Source organism: Felis catus, chromosome D1 (assembly GCF_018350175.1).
Source record: "Felis catus isolate Fca126 chromosome D1, F.catus_Fca126_mat1.0, whole genome shotgun sequence".
NCBI lineage: Eukaryota > Metazoa > Chordata > Mammalia > Carnivora > Felidae > Felis > Felis catus.
In genome coordinates, this window is record NC_058377.1 from 57,254,788 (window position 1) to 57,275,643 (window position 20,856).

The 20,856-nt window shown below is 37.8% G+C and overlaps 1 protein-coding gene across 4 annotated transcripts in view; it reads right to left on the reverse strand.

Annotated features, from left to right (window-relative positions):
* The window catches only part of RNF169 (ring finger protein 169), a 108,267-nt gene that overhangs the window by 26,718 nt on the left and 60,693 nt on the right, over positions 1–20,856 (reverse strand). For all 4 annotated transcript variants that reach the window (XM_023239437.2, XR_002736219.2, XR_002736220.2 and 1 more), the window contains exons 3-4: positions 11,576–11,722; positions 7,198–7,316 (exon numbers count right to left, since the gene is read on the reverse strand). In XM_023239437.2, the coding sequence (XP_023095205.2) occupies positions 7,198–7,316; positions 11,576–11,722 (266 nt within the window). The remainder of the gene's footprint in view (positions 1–7,197; positions 7,317–11,575; positions 11,723–20,856) is intronic.

A 20,856-nucleotide genomic window follows, 5' to 3' on the forward strand; every position in this document is an offset into this window, starting at 1 on the left:
ACCTATCCTTCTCAAGCTGTTCCAAAAAACAGAAATAGAAGGAAAACTTCCACACTCATTCTATGAAGCCAGCATTACCTTGATTCCCAAACCAGACAGAGACCCCACAAAAAAAAGGAGAATTACAGGCCCAAATGCCTGGTGAACATGGATGCAAAAATTCTCAACAAGATACTAGCAAATCAAATTCAAAAGCATATAAAAAGAATTATTCACCATGTTCAAGTGGGATTCACTCCTGGGCTTCAGGGCTGGTTCAATATTCACAACTCAACCAATGTGATATATCTCATTAATAAAAGAAAGCATAAGGACCATATAAACCTGTCTACAGATTCAGAAAAAGCATTTGACAAAATAAAGCATCCTTTCTTAATAAAAACCCTCAAGAAAGTCAGGATAGAAGGAACATACTTAAACATCATACAAGCCACTTATGAAAAGCCCACAGCTAACATCATCCTTAATGGGGAAAAACTGAGAGCTTTCCCACTGAGATCAGGAACATGATAGGGATGTCCACTCTCACCACTGTTGTTTAATATAGTGTTGGAAGTCCTAGCATCAGCAATCAGACAACAAAATGAAATAAGAGGCATCAAAATTGGCAAACAAGAAGTCAAACTTTCACTTTTTGCAGATGACATGATACTCTACATGGAAAACCTGAAAGACTTCACCAAAAGACTGCTAGAACTGATACATAAATTCAGCAAAGTGGCAGGGTACAACACCAATGTACAGAAACTGGTTGCATTTTTGTACACCAATCATGAAGCAACAGAAAGAGAAATCAAGAAACAGATCCCATTTACAATTGCACCAAGAACCATAAAACCCCTAGGAATAAACCTAACCAAAGATATAAGAGATCTGTATACTGAAAACTATAGAAAACTTATGAAGGAAATTGAAGACACAAAGAAATGGAAAAAACATTCCATGCTCATGGATAGGAAGAATAAATATTGTTAAAATGTCAATACTACCCAAAGCAATCTACACATTCAATACAATCCCAATCAAAATTGCACCAGCATTCTTCTTGAAGCTAGAACAAACAATCCTAAAATTTGTATGGAACCACAAAAGACCCCAAATAGCTAAAGTAATACTGAAGAAGAAAACCAAAGCAGGAGGCATCACAATCCCAGGCTTTAGCCTCTACTACAAAGCTGTAATCATCAAGACAGTATGGTATTGGCACAAAAACAGACACACAGATCAATGGAATAGAATAGAGAACCCAGAATTGGACCCATAAATGTATGGCCAACTAATCTTTGACAAAGCAGGAAAGAATATCCAATGGAAAAAAGACAGTCTCTTTAACAAATGGTGCTGGGAGAACCGGACAGCAACATGCAGAAGAATGAAACTAGACCACTTTCTTACACCATACACAAAAATACACTCAAAATGGGTGAAAGACCTAAATGTGAGACAGGAAACCATTAAAACCCTAGAGGAGAAAGCTGGAAAAAACCTCTTTGACCTCAGCTGCGGCAATTTCTTGCTCGACACATCTCCAAAGGTAAGGGAATTAAAAGCAAAAATGAATTATTGGGACCTCATCAAGATAAAAAGCTTCTGCACTGCAAAGGAAACAATCAACAAAACTAAAAGGCAACCGACGGAATGGGAAGATATTTGCAAATGACATATCAGATAAAGGGTTAGTATCCAAAATCTATAAAGAGTTTACCAAACTCAACACCTGAAAAACAAATAATCCAGTGAAGAAATGGGCAGAAGACATGAATAGACACTTTTCCAAAGAAGACATCCATATGGCCAACAGACACATGAAAAGATGCTCAACATCACTCCTCATCAGGGAAATACAAATCAAAACCACACTGAGATACCACCTCACACTGGTCAGAGTGGCTAAAATGAACAACTCAGGAAACTACAGATGCTGGTGAGCATATGGAGAAATGGGAACCCTCTCACACTGTTGGTGGGAATGCAAACTGGTGCAGCCGCTCTGGAAAACACTGTGGAGGTTCCTCAAAAAATTAAAAGTAGAACTACTCTATGACCCATCAATAGCACTAGGAGGAATTTACCCAAGGGATACCAGAGTGCTGATGCAGAGGGGCACAGGTACCCTCATGTGTATAGCAGCACTTTCAACAATAGCCAAACTATGGAAAGTGCCTAAATGTCCATCAACTGATGAATGGATAAAGAAGATATAGTTTATATATACAATGGAATACTACTTGGCAATGGGAAAGTATGAAATCATGCTATTTGCATCAACGTGGATGGAACTGGAAGGTATTATGCTGAGTGAAATAAGTCAGAGAAGGACTGATATATGTTTTCACTCATATGTGGATCTTGAGAAACTTAACAGAAGATCATGGGGGATGGGAAGGGGAAAAAATAGTTACAGAGAGGGAGGAAGGCAAACCAAAAGAGACTCTTAAATACAGAGAACAAACTGAGGGTGGATGGAGGGGGTGGGGAAGAGGGGAAAATAGGTGATGGGCATTGAGGAGGGCACTTGCTGGGATGAGCACTGGGTGTTGTATGTAAGCGATGAGCCATGGGAATCTACCCCAAAAACCAAGAGCACACTTTACACACTGTATGTTAGCCAATTTGACAATAAATTATATTAAAAAAATAATAACTAATAAAAACAATTGAAAAAATAAAAACAAACCCCCTCCCCCTCAAAAAAGATCCTTTTCAGATCTAAGAGTCTACATTCTAAAAGAATATAACAAAATAGCAGCAGTAACAGTCACTGAATTATCATGTGGCAGAAATCTTGCTGGGTACTATTTACTTAAGATACAATTTTATATGGAATGGCAGTACTGGCATTACTGCATCACTTTCTTTCTTCTTCTTCTTTTTTTTTTTTTTTTTCATTTTTTAAACTGGAAAGAGGATAGATGGTTAAATTATATCCTTTTTACGGTTAGGCCCTAGTTCCAAGAAGAATCCAAAGTGACTTACTGCAAAAATACATAAAAACTGAGCCTTAACAGAGGATATAGATCACATTAAGTAATAAATATGGAAAAAGTATGCCAAAAAAATTTTTTTTATTATAGGCTATGTTGAAAGTCATGACGATTGAATTGAAAACTCTGTCCTAATCCTAAACTTCCAGATAGCAAAAGCAAAGAGGAAAATGCAAGTGGACATGTAGCCTTTTGAAAAGATACTATCTCAACAGAGAAAGTTTTCCAGGCTGAGCTTTTAGAAGAATTTGCAATCAGGTTTGGTTTGATTCTAGTGGGGAAGAAGGGAATGAAGAGTGGAGGGAAATAAATTTAAACCAATTTTTCAGGTATTTAAAATAAAAGTTTAACTTTTCAGATATTTAAAATAAAAGTTTAACTTTACAACTATATATCTTATGGTTTAAGTTAATTAAAAAAATTTTCTTAATGTTTATTTTTCAGAGAGACAGAGTATGAGTGGGGGAGGGGCAAAGAGAGGAAGACACAGAATCTGAAGCAGGCTTCAGGATCCGAGCTGTCAGCACAGAGCCCAACACGGGGCTTGAACTCACGAACCACAAGATCCTGACCTGAGCTGAATTTAGACACTTAACTGGCTGAACCACCCAGGCACCCCTCAAGTTAATTTTTCTCAATTAACATATATTTTGTGATTAACTTAGAAATGATCTTGGATTAACTATTACTCTGCCTACTTGAAAGAAGTTTCATTTTCAATAAGGCTCTAGAATTTTATGAATAATACTCCAAAGCCCTCTTTGCTTTGAATTTTTCGAATAAATGGAGACAGAGCTGTTGGCAAGACTCATAGCCAGAATCAACCAATGGATTCCGTCCAAAATAGCTATCCTATCAGGCTTACTCACTCTTACCTCCATGCCTTTGGGCTTAAGACAGAAAACTTTACAAAGTAGGTAGGTAAAACAAATACAGATTGATTTCCTTTAAATACAGTTGTAAAAACTTTGAAAGCTTTGGGGCACCTGGGTGCCTCAGTTGGTTAAGTGTCTGACTTCAGCTTACTTAGGTCATGATCTCATGGTTCATGGGTTTGAGCCCCGTGTTGGGTTCCACACAGAATCCCTGCTTGGGATTCTCTCTCTCTCTCCCTTTCTGCCCCTCCCAGAGACTTGTGCTTTCTCTCTCTCAAAATAAATAAATAAACTTAAAAAAACAAAAAAAAAAAAAAACAAAAAAAACCTCTGAAAGCTTTTACTTATGACCTCTCTTTAAGAAAAGAACTTACAGAGAAGACCTATTCTCTTGTTGTTTGTTTTTAACACATGGAAAAAAAATGCATGTGAAATATCCAGAAACGATTAACGATGCTAATACGTTTTTTAATGTGGTAAAATATATATAACATGAAAGTTACCATTTTAACCATTTTAAGTTTACAGTCACATTGTTGTGCAACATCACCATGCTAATTATTTTTTAATATATCCATATGCTACATCTCATTGTGTTAGAGTAAGCAGTTAGTTAGGCTTTAACAGGATGCCTGGAGGCCAACAAAGGAGGTGGGGCTCGCTAGCCTAGCAGGGAAGTTAGAGACCTTTGCTGGCAGCACACCAAAAACAAACCCACAGAAGCCAGATCAAATCAAACAGGCCCAAGATAAAGAAGGCCAGATAGAGAGGCAGACCAAGTAAGGGAGAAAAGGTGTGAAATCCTGCTCCCAAGAAATCCCCTCCCCAAGTAATAAATATTCCACTCCCTAGTTAACAACTGTCAATAAAAGAAACCCAAACCCCAGGGTGAATAGCTCTCCCTTGAGCTTGCCTCCTCTCACATCTTGGAGAGCATACTCTCACTTTAATAAACTTTTCTACTTGCACTGCTCAGCTGTTGTGTCTGGTATATCCTTGAATTCTTTCTTGCAACAAGACCAAGAGCCTTCGGAGACATCTTTGAGATGAGGGTTCCAGGTCTCCCCAGTTCACCTGCGACAATTTCAGCATTAACATGTCCAAATTGTTTTTCTAAGTATCTTTTGGAACTGAAATTTAAATATTTTCTTATCTAAGGAAAAAAGTATGTTGACTAAATAAGACAGGCAATTCACAATATTATGGTAATAGATTTTCCAACCTAAGTTTTCCAGGACATCAGCAAACCATGTCCTAAAAAGATAAGCCTACCAACCAAATCCAATGAAATATTTTAGTAACTGTACTTCATTAATAACTGAACTCAGCCCACAACCTTGGACATTTGGAAAAAATGAATGCTGAAACCCAGAAATGTGTAAGACAAATCATAAGCGTTTCTTAACAGTAAGATGTTAAGTGAATGTTTTCCTATAAATTAGTCCCATTGTGGCTCAATGATATACAGTAAGGGCAAGGATGGGCTGAGGAGCAGGAAAATAAGATATGTTACAGATATTCCAGAGCCACACATAACTGAAAGCATACCTCTGCATAAGGGCTTTTTACATTTTACCCTTTAGAGAAGAATTTTCTAAGTTCCTTGCTAGGCATTTCTAAGTAATGACATATTAACCTGCTACCCTCTTTAAAAGAATGAATTACAAGAGTAGAGACTAGAATTGGTGATAAGTAATTCAATGGCACAACTGATCAATATCCACTCCAACTAATTGGGGCAATTTGACCTTGGCATATTTGGATTTCAAGACAAATTTCTCTTTTTTCCAAGTCATTTCAAATTTATGAGATATTAATTAACTTATCACAGACTGCCTAAAAGCAACATTTATTTGTTTCAGTAAGTATTTACTGTGACTTGACTAAAATGAATGACATGATCTGTTTCTCTTCTCAGTAGACCTCTTATAATCATTAAAATATGCCTGCTATAAATGGGGGCAATCCATATATATACAATCAGCAACTGAAAAATCCTTAGTCAAGCAGTCTTGAATTTTTTAACTTTAGGGGGCATCTATAGTTCAAGCTCATATGCACAATGCAAGCATTTCATCTTTACCATAAATGGAAAGTAAACTGGCTTATATCTCACTTATTGGGTTCTGATTACATCAAACCTAAGTGGTTACAATACAGTGGCCATTAAATGTCAAATGAATGAATAAATACTCTAGGAAAGAGCCTTCCTGGAAGGAGTTGCCATTACCTGCAGAAGGGGAGGCCTTTAAGGGAAGGGGAAGGGGGAGGGGGGAGGTTTAATTAATTCTATTCTCAGAAAGAACAAGAAAACCAGACTGCTCCAAAAGAACACACACAAAAAGGATTTAGATATAAACATTACATCAGGAATCATAATAGTACATGCATTATACATCTTAAACTTGGTAGTTTTGGGGGACATATTTATTAGTGATTAGCAATAAAAAAACTTAAAACGGAACCAAGTATATGTCCATAGGGGCAGCAAAAAAGAGAGATCTACTTCACAGTGCTGCTGGGAAGAAAGAGAGGAACCCTAGATATAAGGGTGAACAATGCTGGTTTTAACCAAAAACAGATAACAAAATGGCATAAAGATTGTGTCTTTTCGTCTTTATATTAAAACAGAGTGCATGGCATATAGTAGCTACTCACAAAATGTCTGTTGAATGAATGATTCCTTCTTACTTCCTTCCCCCATTTCTTCTTCCTTTCTTCCTATTTATCACTCCTTCCCCCTTCCTTTCTTCTCTCATTCTCTTTTCTTCCATCATTCCTCCTTCCTTCCTTTTCCTTCCATCTAGCGCTTCATTATTCCCTCCCTCATCCAACATCCATCCAATTTCTCCCTCCTTTCATCTCCACAGCCTGCAAAGTCTAAAGGATCAAGAGATTTCTTGACAAGGTCTTAAAAACTTTGCAGTTTGTCTTCTTGAAACCTATTCAAGATATATTTTAGTTCTAGGCAGTGAAAATAAAATCAACTGTGGCCTCACTTCCTACTAAGAGAAAAAACTCCAGAGAGAGAATCGACAGATGTTGTTAGCAGAAGCTGACATTGTTGTTCCTTCCCAAGATAGAAAGATCACACTTTGTAGCACAGAAAGTAGCATAATACTACTCTGAGGATACCAGAAACGAGTAAAAATTACTTTTAGATCAGCCCCTTGTTCCTAGTCCATATTTGAAAACCCAATTCCCACATCTTTCCCCCATTCCCACCTCTCCCTCCCCAAAGTAGCTACAACAAATACTTTTGCTCCCCCTACCCCATCCCTTTAGTCTCATACTCCAGAATGGAAGAACCTTGACTGACTTCAGTATCAGTCTCTTACCCTGCCAGGAAAGCTAAGGAGTAGGAGTTGTTCTTGGAAACAAATGCCGAGCGATGTGTCTGTGTCATCTTGCCTCGGGAAGGTTCTTCGTTCTCTGAATCTGAGAGGCGTGCAGGACACTGGCAGGAGACAAGGGAGACAACATTGTCTATTTGTGTTCCCATGGAATCTCCCATAGCTATTGTTCCACATCTATTATATGTCATTTCTCTCTAAGCACCAATGTTTCCAACCGCTTCTTGGAGATCCCAATCTGGATATCCCAAATAGTTCAAACTTAATATATCCAAAATTAAATTCAGTATTTTCCTCTCTAAGCCCCACTACCAACACAGCTAGAAGCCTCAATGTCATTATGACTCTTTCCTTTCCCTTTCTTCAAAGTCACAGAAACACTGCATAGAGGTTTTGAGTACCCCCAACACTTCTAAATATTTTATTTCATTTATGCTTTATATCGGTCCTATTAAGAAGGGATTACCTTTCTTCTACAGATGGCAAACTGAGGCCCAGAATAATTAATTTGCATAGGACTGTAGAGTTAATAAGTAGCTAACACTATTACTTAAATCCAGAGTGTCTGTCTCCAAGTGCCTTCATGCTAGTTCCACTCTACCCCATTCTACTCCTAAAATGCCTTTCAGACAGAACTCCTCCATGTATACTCATTGTCATTGCCTTTCCTTAGATTCTCATCCTCTTTTTCCTGGACTGTTGCAATCATCTACTTACTGGTCTTGTTCTCTCCAGCCTTTTTCCCTCTAATCCTACCATACTATTAAGCACACAAATATAATCCTGTTACTCCCCTGCTTAACTGTTGGTTAAAGGATAAAGTGGAAACACCTCAGTATGATACAATAATCTTCAAAAACTAGACCATACCTTCTTTCATAATTTTTCTCCCAGCAGGTCTCATAAAGGGAACTCCTTGAGCTCCAGTACAACCAAACTACTTTCTACTCTCCATGTACCATCAAAGACTTTCAAAGGCTCTATTCTGAACATGCTACTCCCTTTGCCTAAAACTCCTATTCCACATTCTCTGCCTAAAAGAAATACTCACTGGCCCTTCAGAGGCATCTGAAATGTCACTTTCTCTGCAAGGGGTTCTAAATACCTCTAGAATCAGATTTTTCCATCTTGTTGATACTCATTCAGTTACCTTCATTTTATTTTAGAGTCTTATTTTGAGTCTTTCAATTTACGTTTGAAGTTTCTTTACACGTACTTAGAAAAGAGGTCTGGAAGGTTATTTACCAAAATGTTTCTAAGAGTTACCTCTAAATTGTTAGATGACAAGCAGTTTTTCACTTTTTGCTTTATAATCTTTGATAAGACTAAATTGCTATACCAGATTGTTTTCCAACAATTCACATTATTATTGGTATTAACTATACCATAACAAATCATAGTAGATTGTCATGTCCATTTTATTTCCACTCCACATTGATAACAACAGATGGTAATATCTTCTAGAATAAGCACTTTCTTCCCTCCATTGAATTGAATTTGATAAACATGTACCCAACACCTATGATGTACAAGACAGTGTAGGAGATTTTAAAATAGCTAACTCAATTTTAAAGATTGAGTTAGATTTAAAAATAGATTTTAAAATAGCTTACTCAACAAACTTATAAATCTAGTAGAGAAACACAAATACACAACCATAATCTAAGGGAGAATGAAATAAATCCTGTAAAAGTTACAAAGTTGGGAGGGGAAAGAGTAGATGATAGGAGTAGAGAAACAAGTGAGGAATCCCTAATAGGTACAGGAAGGTGACAGCTTTGGAACTAGGCTTGGACAGATGAATAGCTTTCAAACAGGTAAGCAGGGTGGCATTTCAATTAGATGAAAATGCAAGAGCAAAAACTCTTAAGAAAGAAAAGCATAAAGCTATATATTTGGGGGGAAAGTAAACAGGTCTGTTCTCTAGAATTTGGGGGTATGAGCAAGGATGGAAGATAAGTTAGAATTACACTAAGGACTTGAATGTTAGAGTAAAGAATTCTCATTTACTTTCAGAGGAAATGAGGTGTCACCAAGTCTTTGGGGGCAGGAAAGCAAAATGATCTGTTCAGCTCTAATCATAATGTTCTCTCTATAAAAAACAATCCTTCAGCTGGCTTTCCACTGAGACCACTTGAGCTTCTCTTAGGTCCCCATTTGAACGTAGTCTTGGCTAAACTAAATGAAATTATTTTTTTAACACCAAAAACTCTTAAGACATATTTAAAGCAAAATCAGAGCCATGTAAAAGTCCTCAAAACAGACAAAAGCAAACAGAAAAAGAGGTAAAATAGCAAAAATCTAAAACTTTAAGTGTTCATAAGTGAGATTTTATTCAGTGTGTTTTTGTATATAAAATGTTTTGAAACTGGGGCGCCTGGGTGGCTCAGTCGGTTAAGTGTCCGACTTCAGCTCGGGTCATGATCTCACATTTTGTGAGTTTGAGCCCCATGTCAACCTCTGTGCTGACAGCTCGGAGCCTGGAGCCTGGAGCCTGCTTTGGATTCTGTGTCTCCTTCTCTCTGCCCCTCCCCCACTTATGCTCTGTCTCTATCAAAAATAAATAAATGTGGAAAAATTTTTTTTTTTTATGTTTTGAAACTGACTACTACCAATAAAAACAAGTCTGAGGATTTATACTTCTTGATTCCTTTTAAGATTACAATCAGGTTACAATTCCTTTTAAACTAACAAAATGCAGTTGATTTCTGTTTCAAAGTTGGTAGTGGCAAAAGAAAAAGCAATTAGAGCAATTTCCTGGCCTTGACATGAATTAATACTAGAGATCTTTTCCTGGATGAAACCTGAATCCGGCAAGGCCAAAAACAGCAGGTTCTTTCTATCAAAGGACCACAGTGAAGGGTAAGCTCTCTTTGTCAAGACTGGTTTGTCCTAAAGAGAAAGGTCCTTCTGGATCATTTTGCCTGAAGGCTCTAAAGGACAGTCCTGTTGGGGTAAAGAGGCAAAGGTTGCTGTCTAGAGATCACAGACCACAGTTGGGGCTACTAGTCAGAAAACATAATGTAGGCGCAAGACATGTTTTATTCTAGCCATCCTAGTTAAGCTGCATGCTGTCCAGTAGCAGTCTTTTTCCTTTTGTAGTTCCCAATGAACAGAGCATTAAGAGTACACAAGCATTTCTTATTTGTTAAATTGAATCTTATGGAAGAGTGAAACCCTCTAAAATGCAAGTGATTGGTTTTGATAAGAATTAAATAATAACGATTATTATTATAAATGGGATAAAAAATGCACATGCATGTTGACAGCAGCAATTACTATTGATCCAAGAAAGCTTAAGTAACTTCATTTCCTGAAGGTCAGGAAAAATACCTTTGCAAAGAGTAAAGCCAAAACACAGTGAAATTAAGTAACCTGGCCAAAGTCGTACAGTCCGTTACAATGCTGGGATCTGTTTAAGGAGCAGACTTCTGAAGGTGCAGAAAAATTTTTTTTCCTTCCATTCTATGTTCTCTGTATTAAATACAGTAAAGCTTTTATTAATTCCAGCTCATTGGGAAGCTAACCTGAAATACTAACAAGGCTAAATCACAAACTATTCTAAAAGATTATGACACTAAAGATATTGTAAGTACACACAGCAAGCAACAGAAAAAGGTCTGATCCAGTAAGACTTCACTAAAGAAAAAAAAACCAATTGTAATTATCCATTTGAGCATCCAGTAGGCCTGCCAAAAGTGCTTTCATACATACATTAAATATACCATTTACAAACTTTTTGAGTAATTTGCTTGGTAAAAAAGTGATGAAAACAATTCAGGCAAGATTTGCAAGATTAGAAGTCTAGAGTTAGTTTAAACTAAGGGTTAGCGTTAGTTTAAACTAAGTAACTTAGGGTTAGTTTAAACTAAGTAATCTGATATTGAAGTCCTACCTTATATCTAGCACTGTGTTGCTTAAGGCATTAAAAAGAATAAAAGGAAATCAAATACAAGCTTTAAGGAAACCTAGTTGAGAATATAAGATGTACAAAACTCAAAGGTCAAATCACAACACAGAAGTCAAAACGACAACACACATGTAAGTAGTATTGAATAGAACAGTATTGAATAGTAGTGAATAGTATAGAATACTCCACAAGTAGTATCCTGTACTAGGTTCTTCCCCTCACTCACCTTTTTTCCCCACTGTTCCTTAATCTTTTCACCCAAGTCTCAATTGTCTCATTCAGAATTATTTTCTCCAGCTGTCATCGAGGCACTAAGTTTTTCACTACTCTTAAACTGCATACTCAGCGACTCTTCTGGTCTCATAGCTCACAAACATAGGTTTGCAGATCCCCATCACCTGGGATAATTACTGATTTGGGGCCAGATGTCCATCAAAACGGTGATCTACTTACATGTTCCAGATTTGATTTCAGTACTAATGGCTCATCTCTCTTTTTCTGTTCATCCATTTTTCTTTTCCCTGTTTCTGTATCCTCTGATAACAGCTTGTGGATTTGATCTTCAGAGGTTTTCTCCTCTTGCAACTTTTCTTCTCTCAGCTAAAAATACAAATCACACCAAGAAGGAGAGTTTTAGGCAACTATAGACTTCAAAACATTTTTTACTCAGTAGTCTATCAGAACAAACATCACATGGAAGTTTGAGACTATTTTTCTTATTAGATATAGAGCCCTCTTAATTTTTAAGTAAGTCTGCTTTCACTTGACTTCTGCCAAACATACACTGCATGACTTAAGATTTAACTGCTCCGCATTCTTAAGCAATATGAAATGATAAAAGCTAAAATAATATGCGTAATCAAAAAATAAGATTTACTCACTTAGCCAAAAAAGGCTGAACCTAAAAACTTTCCACGTTCCCAGAAACTAGATAAAACTACATTAAGTGAGGAGAATAGCCAAGATGTAGGCCACAGAGGGCCAGGGGTCATTGGTCCTAGAGGCAATAGAAAAAATTATCACAGTTCCAATGTCCTGCAATTTATGCCGTTATCTTGTGGTCCAGAGGACAGGTCAAAATACATTGTTTACAAATAAATTTAAGGCAGAAGCCAATGCTCCTCATTTGGAGGTGGCAGGACATTATGAACATAAGATGAGCATTGGAATAAAAACTCGGGTTCCAGTGGGTCTGTACTTATTACCAGCTGTACCATCTTGGGCAAATGAAGCATCATATGCTCACCTACACAATAGGGATAGTGCTACTTACTTTGTAGATACTGTAGTAAGAAATGAATAATAATATAAAGGATTTAATGTAGTGTCTTGCTGTGTACTTACAGTACATTAAGAGTTTCCTTTTATTTTCCTTTCACTGCCCTAGGGTTTTCATAAAACTTAAATGACATAAGGTATATCAAGGCATTTACAGGCTACTAATTTTCAGTCATACTTGCAAAAAAAATAAAGCTAAAGAACAAATATTTTGCATTGGTTGTCGCCTCAGGGTTAAAAAGCAAAACCAACAATAAAAACAATTAAGATTTAGTCTTGGTCCCTGAAATGCAGCCAGATCAACACTAAACCAATCTTGCACAACTAGAAAACTGATTTGAGGATTAACACAACAATCTGCACAACCTGAACTACAGAACTTGGCAGGTGTGCAGCACAGAGAAGTGAACTGGGGGAGAGAGAAGCCGTGGAGGGGAGGAAACTATTTTTGCTTCTGGAGAGAGGATGGAGAAGGCAGGAAGAGTACAGGAAAGCATCCTTCCCCCAATCCCTGAAAGCAGCTGGAGAGAAAAGAAAGAGTATGCAAGGGACTGAACAAAAAAGGGAGAAAGGATAAAGAAAAGGGTTTAAATTCCATGAACACTTTATAAACAGGGGGAGTGCAGAGTCTCAAACTCCATAGCTAGATACCTGGTAGTGCTCTGGTGGGAAGGGCAAATCCCCAGGAGCAGAGAGTGAGGTCCAAGGGGTCCTCAGGCCACACGGGGAGAGCCGGTTCCCCGGCCGGGGGGACATTTCATAGAGGCTGTGAGACAACCCCACAGGCAAAGGTCCCAGAGGACCCTGGAGAAGAACCACATTCAACGGTGCTGGAACAAGGGCATTAAGGGGGAAGGCTGGTGCCAGATGTGTTGTGATTTACCATAATCCCTGAAACGCTGCTGCTACACAATCACATGAACTTTTTCTGCTGTGGGCTGGCACCCAGTTGCAGTCTCTGGGCATCAGCAGCAGCACAGTCCTGCGAATGTTCCTGGCAGGCGGGCACCCTATCATTGATTGGTGAGACCCTCCCCCAGAGGGTCAGAACAGGTCAAAGCTGCAGTCCCTCAGTAGTAAGGGGCCAGGAAACACAGCCACATCTGAGACAAAACTCAGGAGGGAAGTGCCTCCTGGCAGCCTGACAGCTTGGTCACAGTATAAAAGCAGAGAGTGGACGGAAGCCGGAGACAAAGGAGGGGTGCTTAACTGCCGGTCAGGGAGAGCACAGAGGTCTGATACTAGAGACTGGGTAGCTAGGTGATGCCATTTTCATCCCTCCCTCACATGCGCATACACACCTACTTGCACCACAACAACCCACCCTAGTAAGCTAAGAAGCGCCATCTAGTGGAGAATGGAGCCGTTACACTAAGCCCAGTCCAACTGGGCCAACCTCGCTCTTCAGGAACTCCTCAAGTCTCTCTACCTGCTTAGTTGACGGACTATAAAGCGCTTCATAGTTTGACTGCTAGGGGAAACAGTTTTAATTTCAATCCTATTTCAGTCTGTTTGCTAGTCCATCTATTCACTTTTTTTTCTTTTTCTTATTCCTGAATACAGAAAGAGAAAAAAATTATTTTTACTTTCCACAGTTCTTAAAAATATTTTTAATTTTTTTCTACTATATTTTTTACTTTTTTTGTAAATTTTTCAAATTCTATTTTGCTTCCATCATTTCATTTTATTCTATTCCGTTGTATTCATTTTTTCAACTTTTCAAACGTTTTCCTTTTTTTTCTTTCTTTTCTTTTCTTTCCTTTTTTTCTCTAATCTATCAAGGTCCTTTCAACAAAAAGACCAAAACACACCGAGGATCTAACTTCCATTATTTGATTTTTTTTTTTTTGGTGTTGTTTTTAATTCTTTAATTGTAATTTTTGTACCTTATTAATTCCTTTTCTTCTTTCAAAACGATGAAATGAAAGAATTCACCACAAAAGAAAGAACAGGAAGAAAGGACAGCCAGGGACTTAATCAACACAGATACAAGATGTCTGAACCAGAATTTAGAATCATAATATGAATACTAGCTGAGGTTGAAAATAGATTAGAATCCCTTTCTGCAGAGATGAAGTAAAAGCTAGTCAGGATGAAATAAAAATGCTGTAACTGAACTGCAAACTTGAATACATGCCATGGCAGCAAGGATGGATGAAGCAGAGCAGCGAATCAGCGATATAGAGGACAAACTTATGGAGAACAATGGAGCAGAAGACAAAGAAACTAAGGCAAAAGAGCATGATTTAAGAATTAGAGAACTCAGTGACTCATTATAAAGGAACAACATCAGAATCATAGGGGTCCCAGAAGATGAAGAGAGAAAAAGCGGTAGATTCGTGTGAGCAAATCATAGCAGAAAACTTTCCTAACCTGGGGAAAGACACAGACATCAAAATCCAGGAAGCACAGAGGACTCCCATTAGATTCCACAAAAACTGACCAACAAGGCATATCATAGTCAAATTCACAAAATAAGCAGGCATGGAAAGAATCATGAAAGCAGCAAGGGAAAATAAGTCCTTAATCTACAAGGGAAGACAGATTAGGTTTGCAGCAGACCTATCCACAAAAACTTGGCAGGCCGGAAAGGAGTGGCAGGATATAGTCAATGTGCTGAATCGGAAAAATATGCAGCCAAGAATTCTTTATCCAGCAAGGCTGTAATTCAAAATAGAAGAAGAGATTAAAAGTTTCCTAGACAAACAAAAATTAAAGGAGTTCATGACCACTAAACCAGCCCTGCAAGGAATTTTAAGGGGGACTCTCTGTGGGGAGAAAAGATGGAAAAAAAAAAAAAAACAAAACAAAAGCAACAAAGACTAGAAAGGACCAGAGAACACCACCACACCACCAGAAACCTCAACTCTACAGGCACCATAATGGCAATAAGTTCCTATCTTTCAGTACTCACTCTAAATATCAATGGACTAAATGCTCCAATCAAAAGACACAGGGTAACAGAATGGATAAGAAAACAAGATCATCTATATGCTGTTTACAAGAGACTCACTTTAGACCTAAAGACACCTTCAGCTTGAAAGTAAGGGGATGGAGAACTATCTATCATGCTAATGGTCAACAAAAAAAGCCAGAGTAGCCATACTTATGTCAGACAACCTAGACTTTAAAATAAAGACTGTAACAGAGATGAAGAAGGGCATTATATCATAATTAAGGGGTCTATCCACCAAGAAGATCTAACAACTGTAAACATTTATACTCCAAATGTGAAAGCACCCAAATATATAAATCAATTAATCACAAACATAAAGAAACTCATTCATAATAATACCATAATAGTAGGGGAATTCAACCCCACTTACACCAATGGACAGATCACCTAAACAGAAAATCAACAAAGAAACAATGGCTTTGAATGACACACTGGACCGTATGGCTTTAACAGATATATTCAGAACATTTCATCCTAAAGCAGCGGAATATACATTCCTCTCCAATACACATGGAATGTTCTGCAGAATAGATCACATACTGGGACACAAATCAGCCCTCAACAAGTACAAAAAGACTGAGACAATACCGTGCATATTTTCAGACCACAATGCTATGAAACTTGAAATCACCCACAAGAAAAAATGTGGAAAGATAACAAATGCTTGGAGACTAAAGACCATTTTACTAAACAATAAATGGACTAATCAAGAAGTTAAAGAGGAAATTAAACAGTCATGGAAGCCAATGAAAATGATAACACCACAGCCCAAAACTTCTGGGACGCAGCAAAGGCGGTCATAAGAGAGAAATATATAGCAATCCAGGCCTTCGTAAAGAAGGAAGAAAGGTCTCAGATACACAACCTAACCTTATGCCTTAAGGAGCTGGAAAAAGAACAGCAAATAAAACCCAAACCAGCAGAAGACAGGAAATAATAAAGATTAGAGCAGAAATCAATGCTATCAAAACCAAAACCAAACAAACAAAAAAATAATAGAACAGATCAATGAAACCAGAAGCTGGTTCTTTGAAAGAATTAACAAAATTGATAAACCCCTAGCCAGTTTGATCAAGAAAAAGGAAAGGACCCAAATAAATAAAATCAAGAATGAAAGAGGAGAGACCACAACCAACACAGCAGAAATAAAAACAATAGTAAAAGAATATTATGAGCAACTACACACCAATAAGATGGACAACCTGGAATAAATGGATAAATTCCTAGAAGCATATAAACTACCAAAATTGAGATAGGAAAAATAGAAAATTTGAACAGATCCATATCAGTAAAGAAATAGAATTGGTAATCAAAAATCTCCCAAAAAACAAGAGTCCAGGGCTGGATGGCTTTCCAGGGGAATTCTACCAAACATTTAAAGACGAGTTAACACCTATTCTCTTGAAGCTGTTCCAAAAAATAGAAATGCAAGGAAAACTTCCAAACTCTTGATTCCAAAACAAGACAAAGACCCTGCTAAAAAGGAGAATCATAGACCAATTTCCCTGATGGACATGGACACAAAACTCCTCAACAAGATACTAGCCAACTGGATCCAACAATACATTAAAAAAATTATTCACCACGACCAAGTGGGATTTACACCTGGGATGCAGAGCTGGTTCAACATCTGCAAAACAATCAATGTGATACATCACATCAATAAAACAAAGGACAAGAGCCACAGGATCCGATCAATAGATGCAGAGAAAGCGTCTGACAAAACACAGCATCCTTTCTTGATAAAAACCCCCAAGAAAGTAGGGATAGAAGGATCATACCTGAAGATCATAAAAGATCATATGAAAGACCCAACACTAATATCACCCTCAATGGGGAAAAACTGAGAGCTTTACCCCTAAAGTCAGGAACAAGACAGGGATGTCCACTCTCACCACTGCTATTCAACATAGTATTAGAAGTCTTAGCCTCAGCAATCAAACAACACAAAGCAATAAAAGGCATCTAAATCGGCTAGGAGGAGATCAAACTTTCACTCTTCACAGACGACGTGATACTCTATGTGGAAAACCCAAAAGACTCCACCAAAAAACTGCTAAAACTGATCCATGAATTCAGCAAAGTGGCAGGATGTAAAATCAATGCACAGAAATTGGCTGCATTCCTATACACCAACAATGAAGCAACAGAAAGAGAAACCAAGGAATCAATCCCACTGACACACCAAAAATCATAAAATACCTAGGAATAAATCTAACCAAAGAGGTGAAAAATCTATACACTGAAAACTATAGAAAGCTTATGAAAGAAATTGAAGACAACACACAAAAAAAATGGAAAAATATTCCATGCTCCTGAATAGGAAGAACAAATACTGTTTAAAATGTCAACACTACCCAGGCAGTCTACATATTCAATGCAATCCCTATCAAAATAACTTCAGCATTCTTCATAGAGCTAGAACAATCCTAATTTTGTATGGAACCACAAAAGACCCCGAATAGCCAAAGCAATCTTGAAAAAGAAAACCAAAGCTGGAGGCATCACAATCCCAGACTTCAAGCTGTACTACAAAGCTATAATCAGCAAGACAGTATAGTACTGGCACAAAAACAGACACTCAGATCATTGGAATGGAACAAAGAACCCAGGAATGGACGCACAAACACATGGCCCACTAATCTTTGACAAAGCAGGAAAGAATATCCAATGGAATAAGACAGTCTCTTCAGCAAGTGGTGCCGCGAAAACTGAACAGCGACATGTAGAAGAATGAACCTGGACCACTTTCTTACACCATTCATAAAAATAAACTCAAAACTCAAAATGAAAGTTCTAAATGTAAGACATGAAGCCATCAAAATCCTAGATGAGAAAGCAGGCAAAAACTTCTCTGACCTTGGCCGCAGCAACTTCTTACTCAACACATCTCCGAAGGCAAGGGAAATAAAAGCAAAAATGAACTATTGCGACCTCATCAAAATAAAAAGCTTCTGCACAGCGAAGGAAGCAATCAGCAAAACTAAAAGGCAACTGATGGAATAGGAGAAGATATTCGCAAATGACATATCAGATAAAGGGTTAGTATCCAAAATCCATAAGGAACTTATCAAACTCAATGCCCAAAAAACAAATAATCCCATGAAGAAATGGGTAAAAGACATGAATAGACATTTCTCCAAGGAAGACATCCAGATGGCCAACTGACACATGAAAAAATGCTCAACATCACTCATCATCAGGGAAATACAAATCAAAACCACAATGAGATACCACCTCAACACCTGTCAGAATGGCTAACATTAACAACTCAGGCAACAACAGATGTTGGTGAGGATGCATAGAAAGAGCATCTCTTTTGCACTGCTGGTGGAAATGCAAACTGGTGCAGTCACTCTGGAAAACAGTATGGAGGTTCCTCAAAAAATTAAAAATAGAACTACCCTACGACCCAGCAATTGCACTACTAGGCATTTATCCAAGGGATACAGGTGTGCCATTTCGAAGCGGCACATGCACCCCAATGTTTACAGCAGCGCTATCAACAATAGTCAAAGTATGGAAAGAGCCCAAATGTCCATCGATGGATGAATGGATAAAGAAGATGTGGTATGCATATACAATGGAGTATTACTCGACAATCAAAAAGAATGAAATCTTGCCATTTGCAGCTACGTTGATGTAACTAGAGGGTATTATGCTAAGTGAAATTAGTCAATCAGAGAAAGACAAATATCATATGACTTCACTCATATAAGGAATTTAAGATACAAAACAGAGGAACATATGGGAAGGGAAGCAAAACTAGTATAAAAACAGGGAAGGGGACAAAATATAAGAGACTCTTAAATACAGAGAACAAACAAAGGGTTACTGGAGGAGTTGTGGGAGGTGGGATGGGCTAAATGGGTAAGAGGCATTAAGAAATCTCCTGAAATCATTGTTGCACTATATGCTAACTAACTTGGATGTAAATTAAAAAATAATTTTTTAAAACTTTTAATAATTTTTTTCAAAGTACCAAGAAAAAAAAAGATTTAGTTTTATCTTTCCAATTTCTATACGTCTGATTGCTACAGGCTTGAACTAGTCTTTAATATGCTGAGTCTAATTCAAGAGGTTACAAATATTCAATGAACACCATACACAATGTTATGTCAGGAAGAGGCTCAAATGAAATAACGTACTCCTAACTCTGCCCAAGTCAAACAAAAAAACAAAAGGATGAAAAGCAAACCATGGCCAGGAAGAAAGTAAACCTAAAGCCTATATTAATTTCCCACATGAAAGCTCAATGTCTTTTGATGATATCAGATGAAAAATTCTTGTTCAACAGATTAACCACAGGCTACATAAAGGGGCAATTCATTTTTAGAGGATAAACAGGCAGAGTGGCAAAAAAGAGAACAAGCTTTAGCATCAAAGTAATTGCTATCATTTATTGAACTCCTGTGTGTCAGGTGCTAGGCTAAGCACTGTACATACATCATCTCATATAAGAAAACTAAGTTTTAGGAGTTAGGTATTGTGTTCAAATTCCCAGTGCCATAGTCCAGGAGCTAGAATTCCAATCTAGGCTTATCTCAGTTGTTCTCAAGCAAAGATGATTTTACATCCCAGGATACATCTAACAATGTCTGGAGACACTTTGAGTTGTCACAACTGAGGGTATGGGGGTGTGTAGGTGCTACAGGCAGACTGTGGGTGAGGCCAAGGATTGCTACTAAACCTCCTAAACGCATAAGATTGCCTCCAATAATGCCCCCCCCCCGCCACAGATGTTGCTATTAAAAAAAAAAAAAAACTGTTACATTTCCTATTTTATATATTTTAGTGTTATTTTGTTTACTTAACGGTGTTTATATACTATATCCTCTGGCTTTTCTAGTGTTTTAAAATGCATCCTTCTGCCTCCTACTGTTTATTATTGCTCTCAAAATTTTACAATGAACTTTGACATGGGCTGCTTCTGGCAAAACAACCTTTCTATTGTAATGTTGAGTCTCTAACACACTGTCATCTTAACACAGCTAAAAACTTACAAAATGGAAAAACCTACATGTGCATTTAAATCTTCACATGAATGATATTTGTGTCTTCTCCCTACTGGGTTCTGTAGCAGTTTTTTTTTTTAATGTTTATTTATTTTTGACAGAGAGAGAGAGACAGAGTATGAGCAGGGAGGGGGCAGAGAGAGGGAGACACAGAATCCGAAGCAGGCTCCAGGCTCTGAGCTGTCAGCACAGAGTCCGATGCAAGGCTCAAACTCACAGACCGCGAGATCATGACCTGAGCTGAAGTCAGAGGCTCAACTGACTGAGCCACCCAGGCGCCCCCTGAATAGTTTTTTATAAGGACTTGAGAACTTGGTGTCTAGGAAAGAGTTTTCACAGTCAGGGAAAATGACTTTGGGAGTGTCGGAAAGTAGCATATAAACTTGAAAAGGAAACATCAATAGCTGCCCTTTATTGAACTGTTCTTTGTGCCAGGCATTAAATTAGAGAGCTTACCTCGTTTAAACATTAAGGACTCCGTTTGA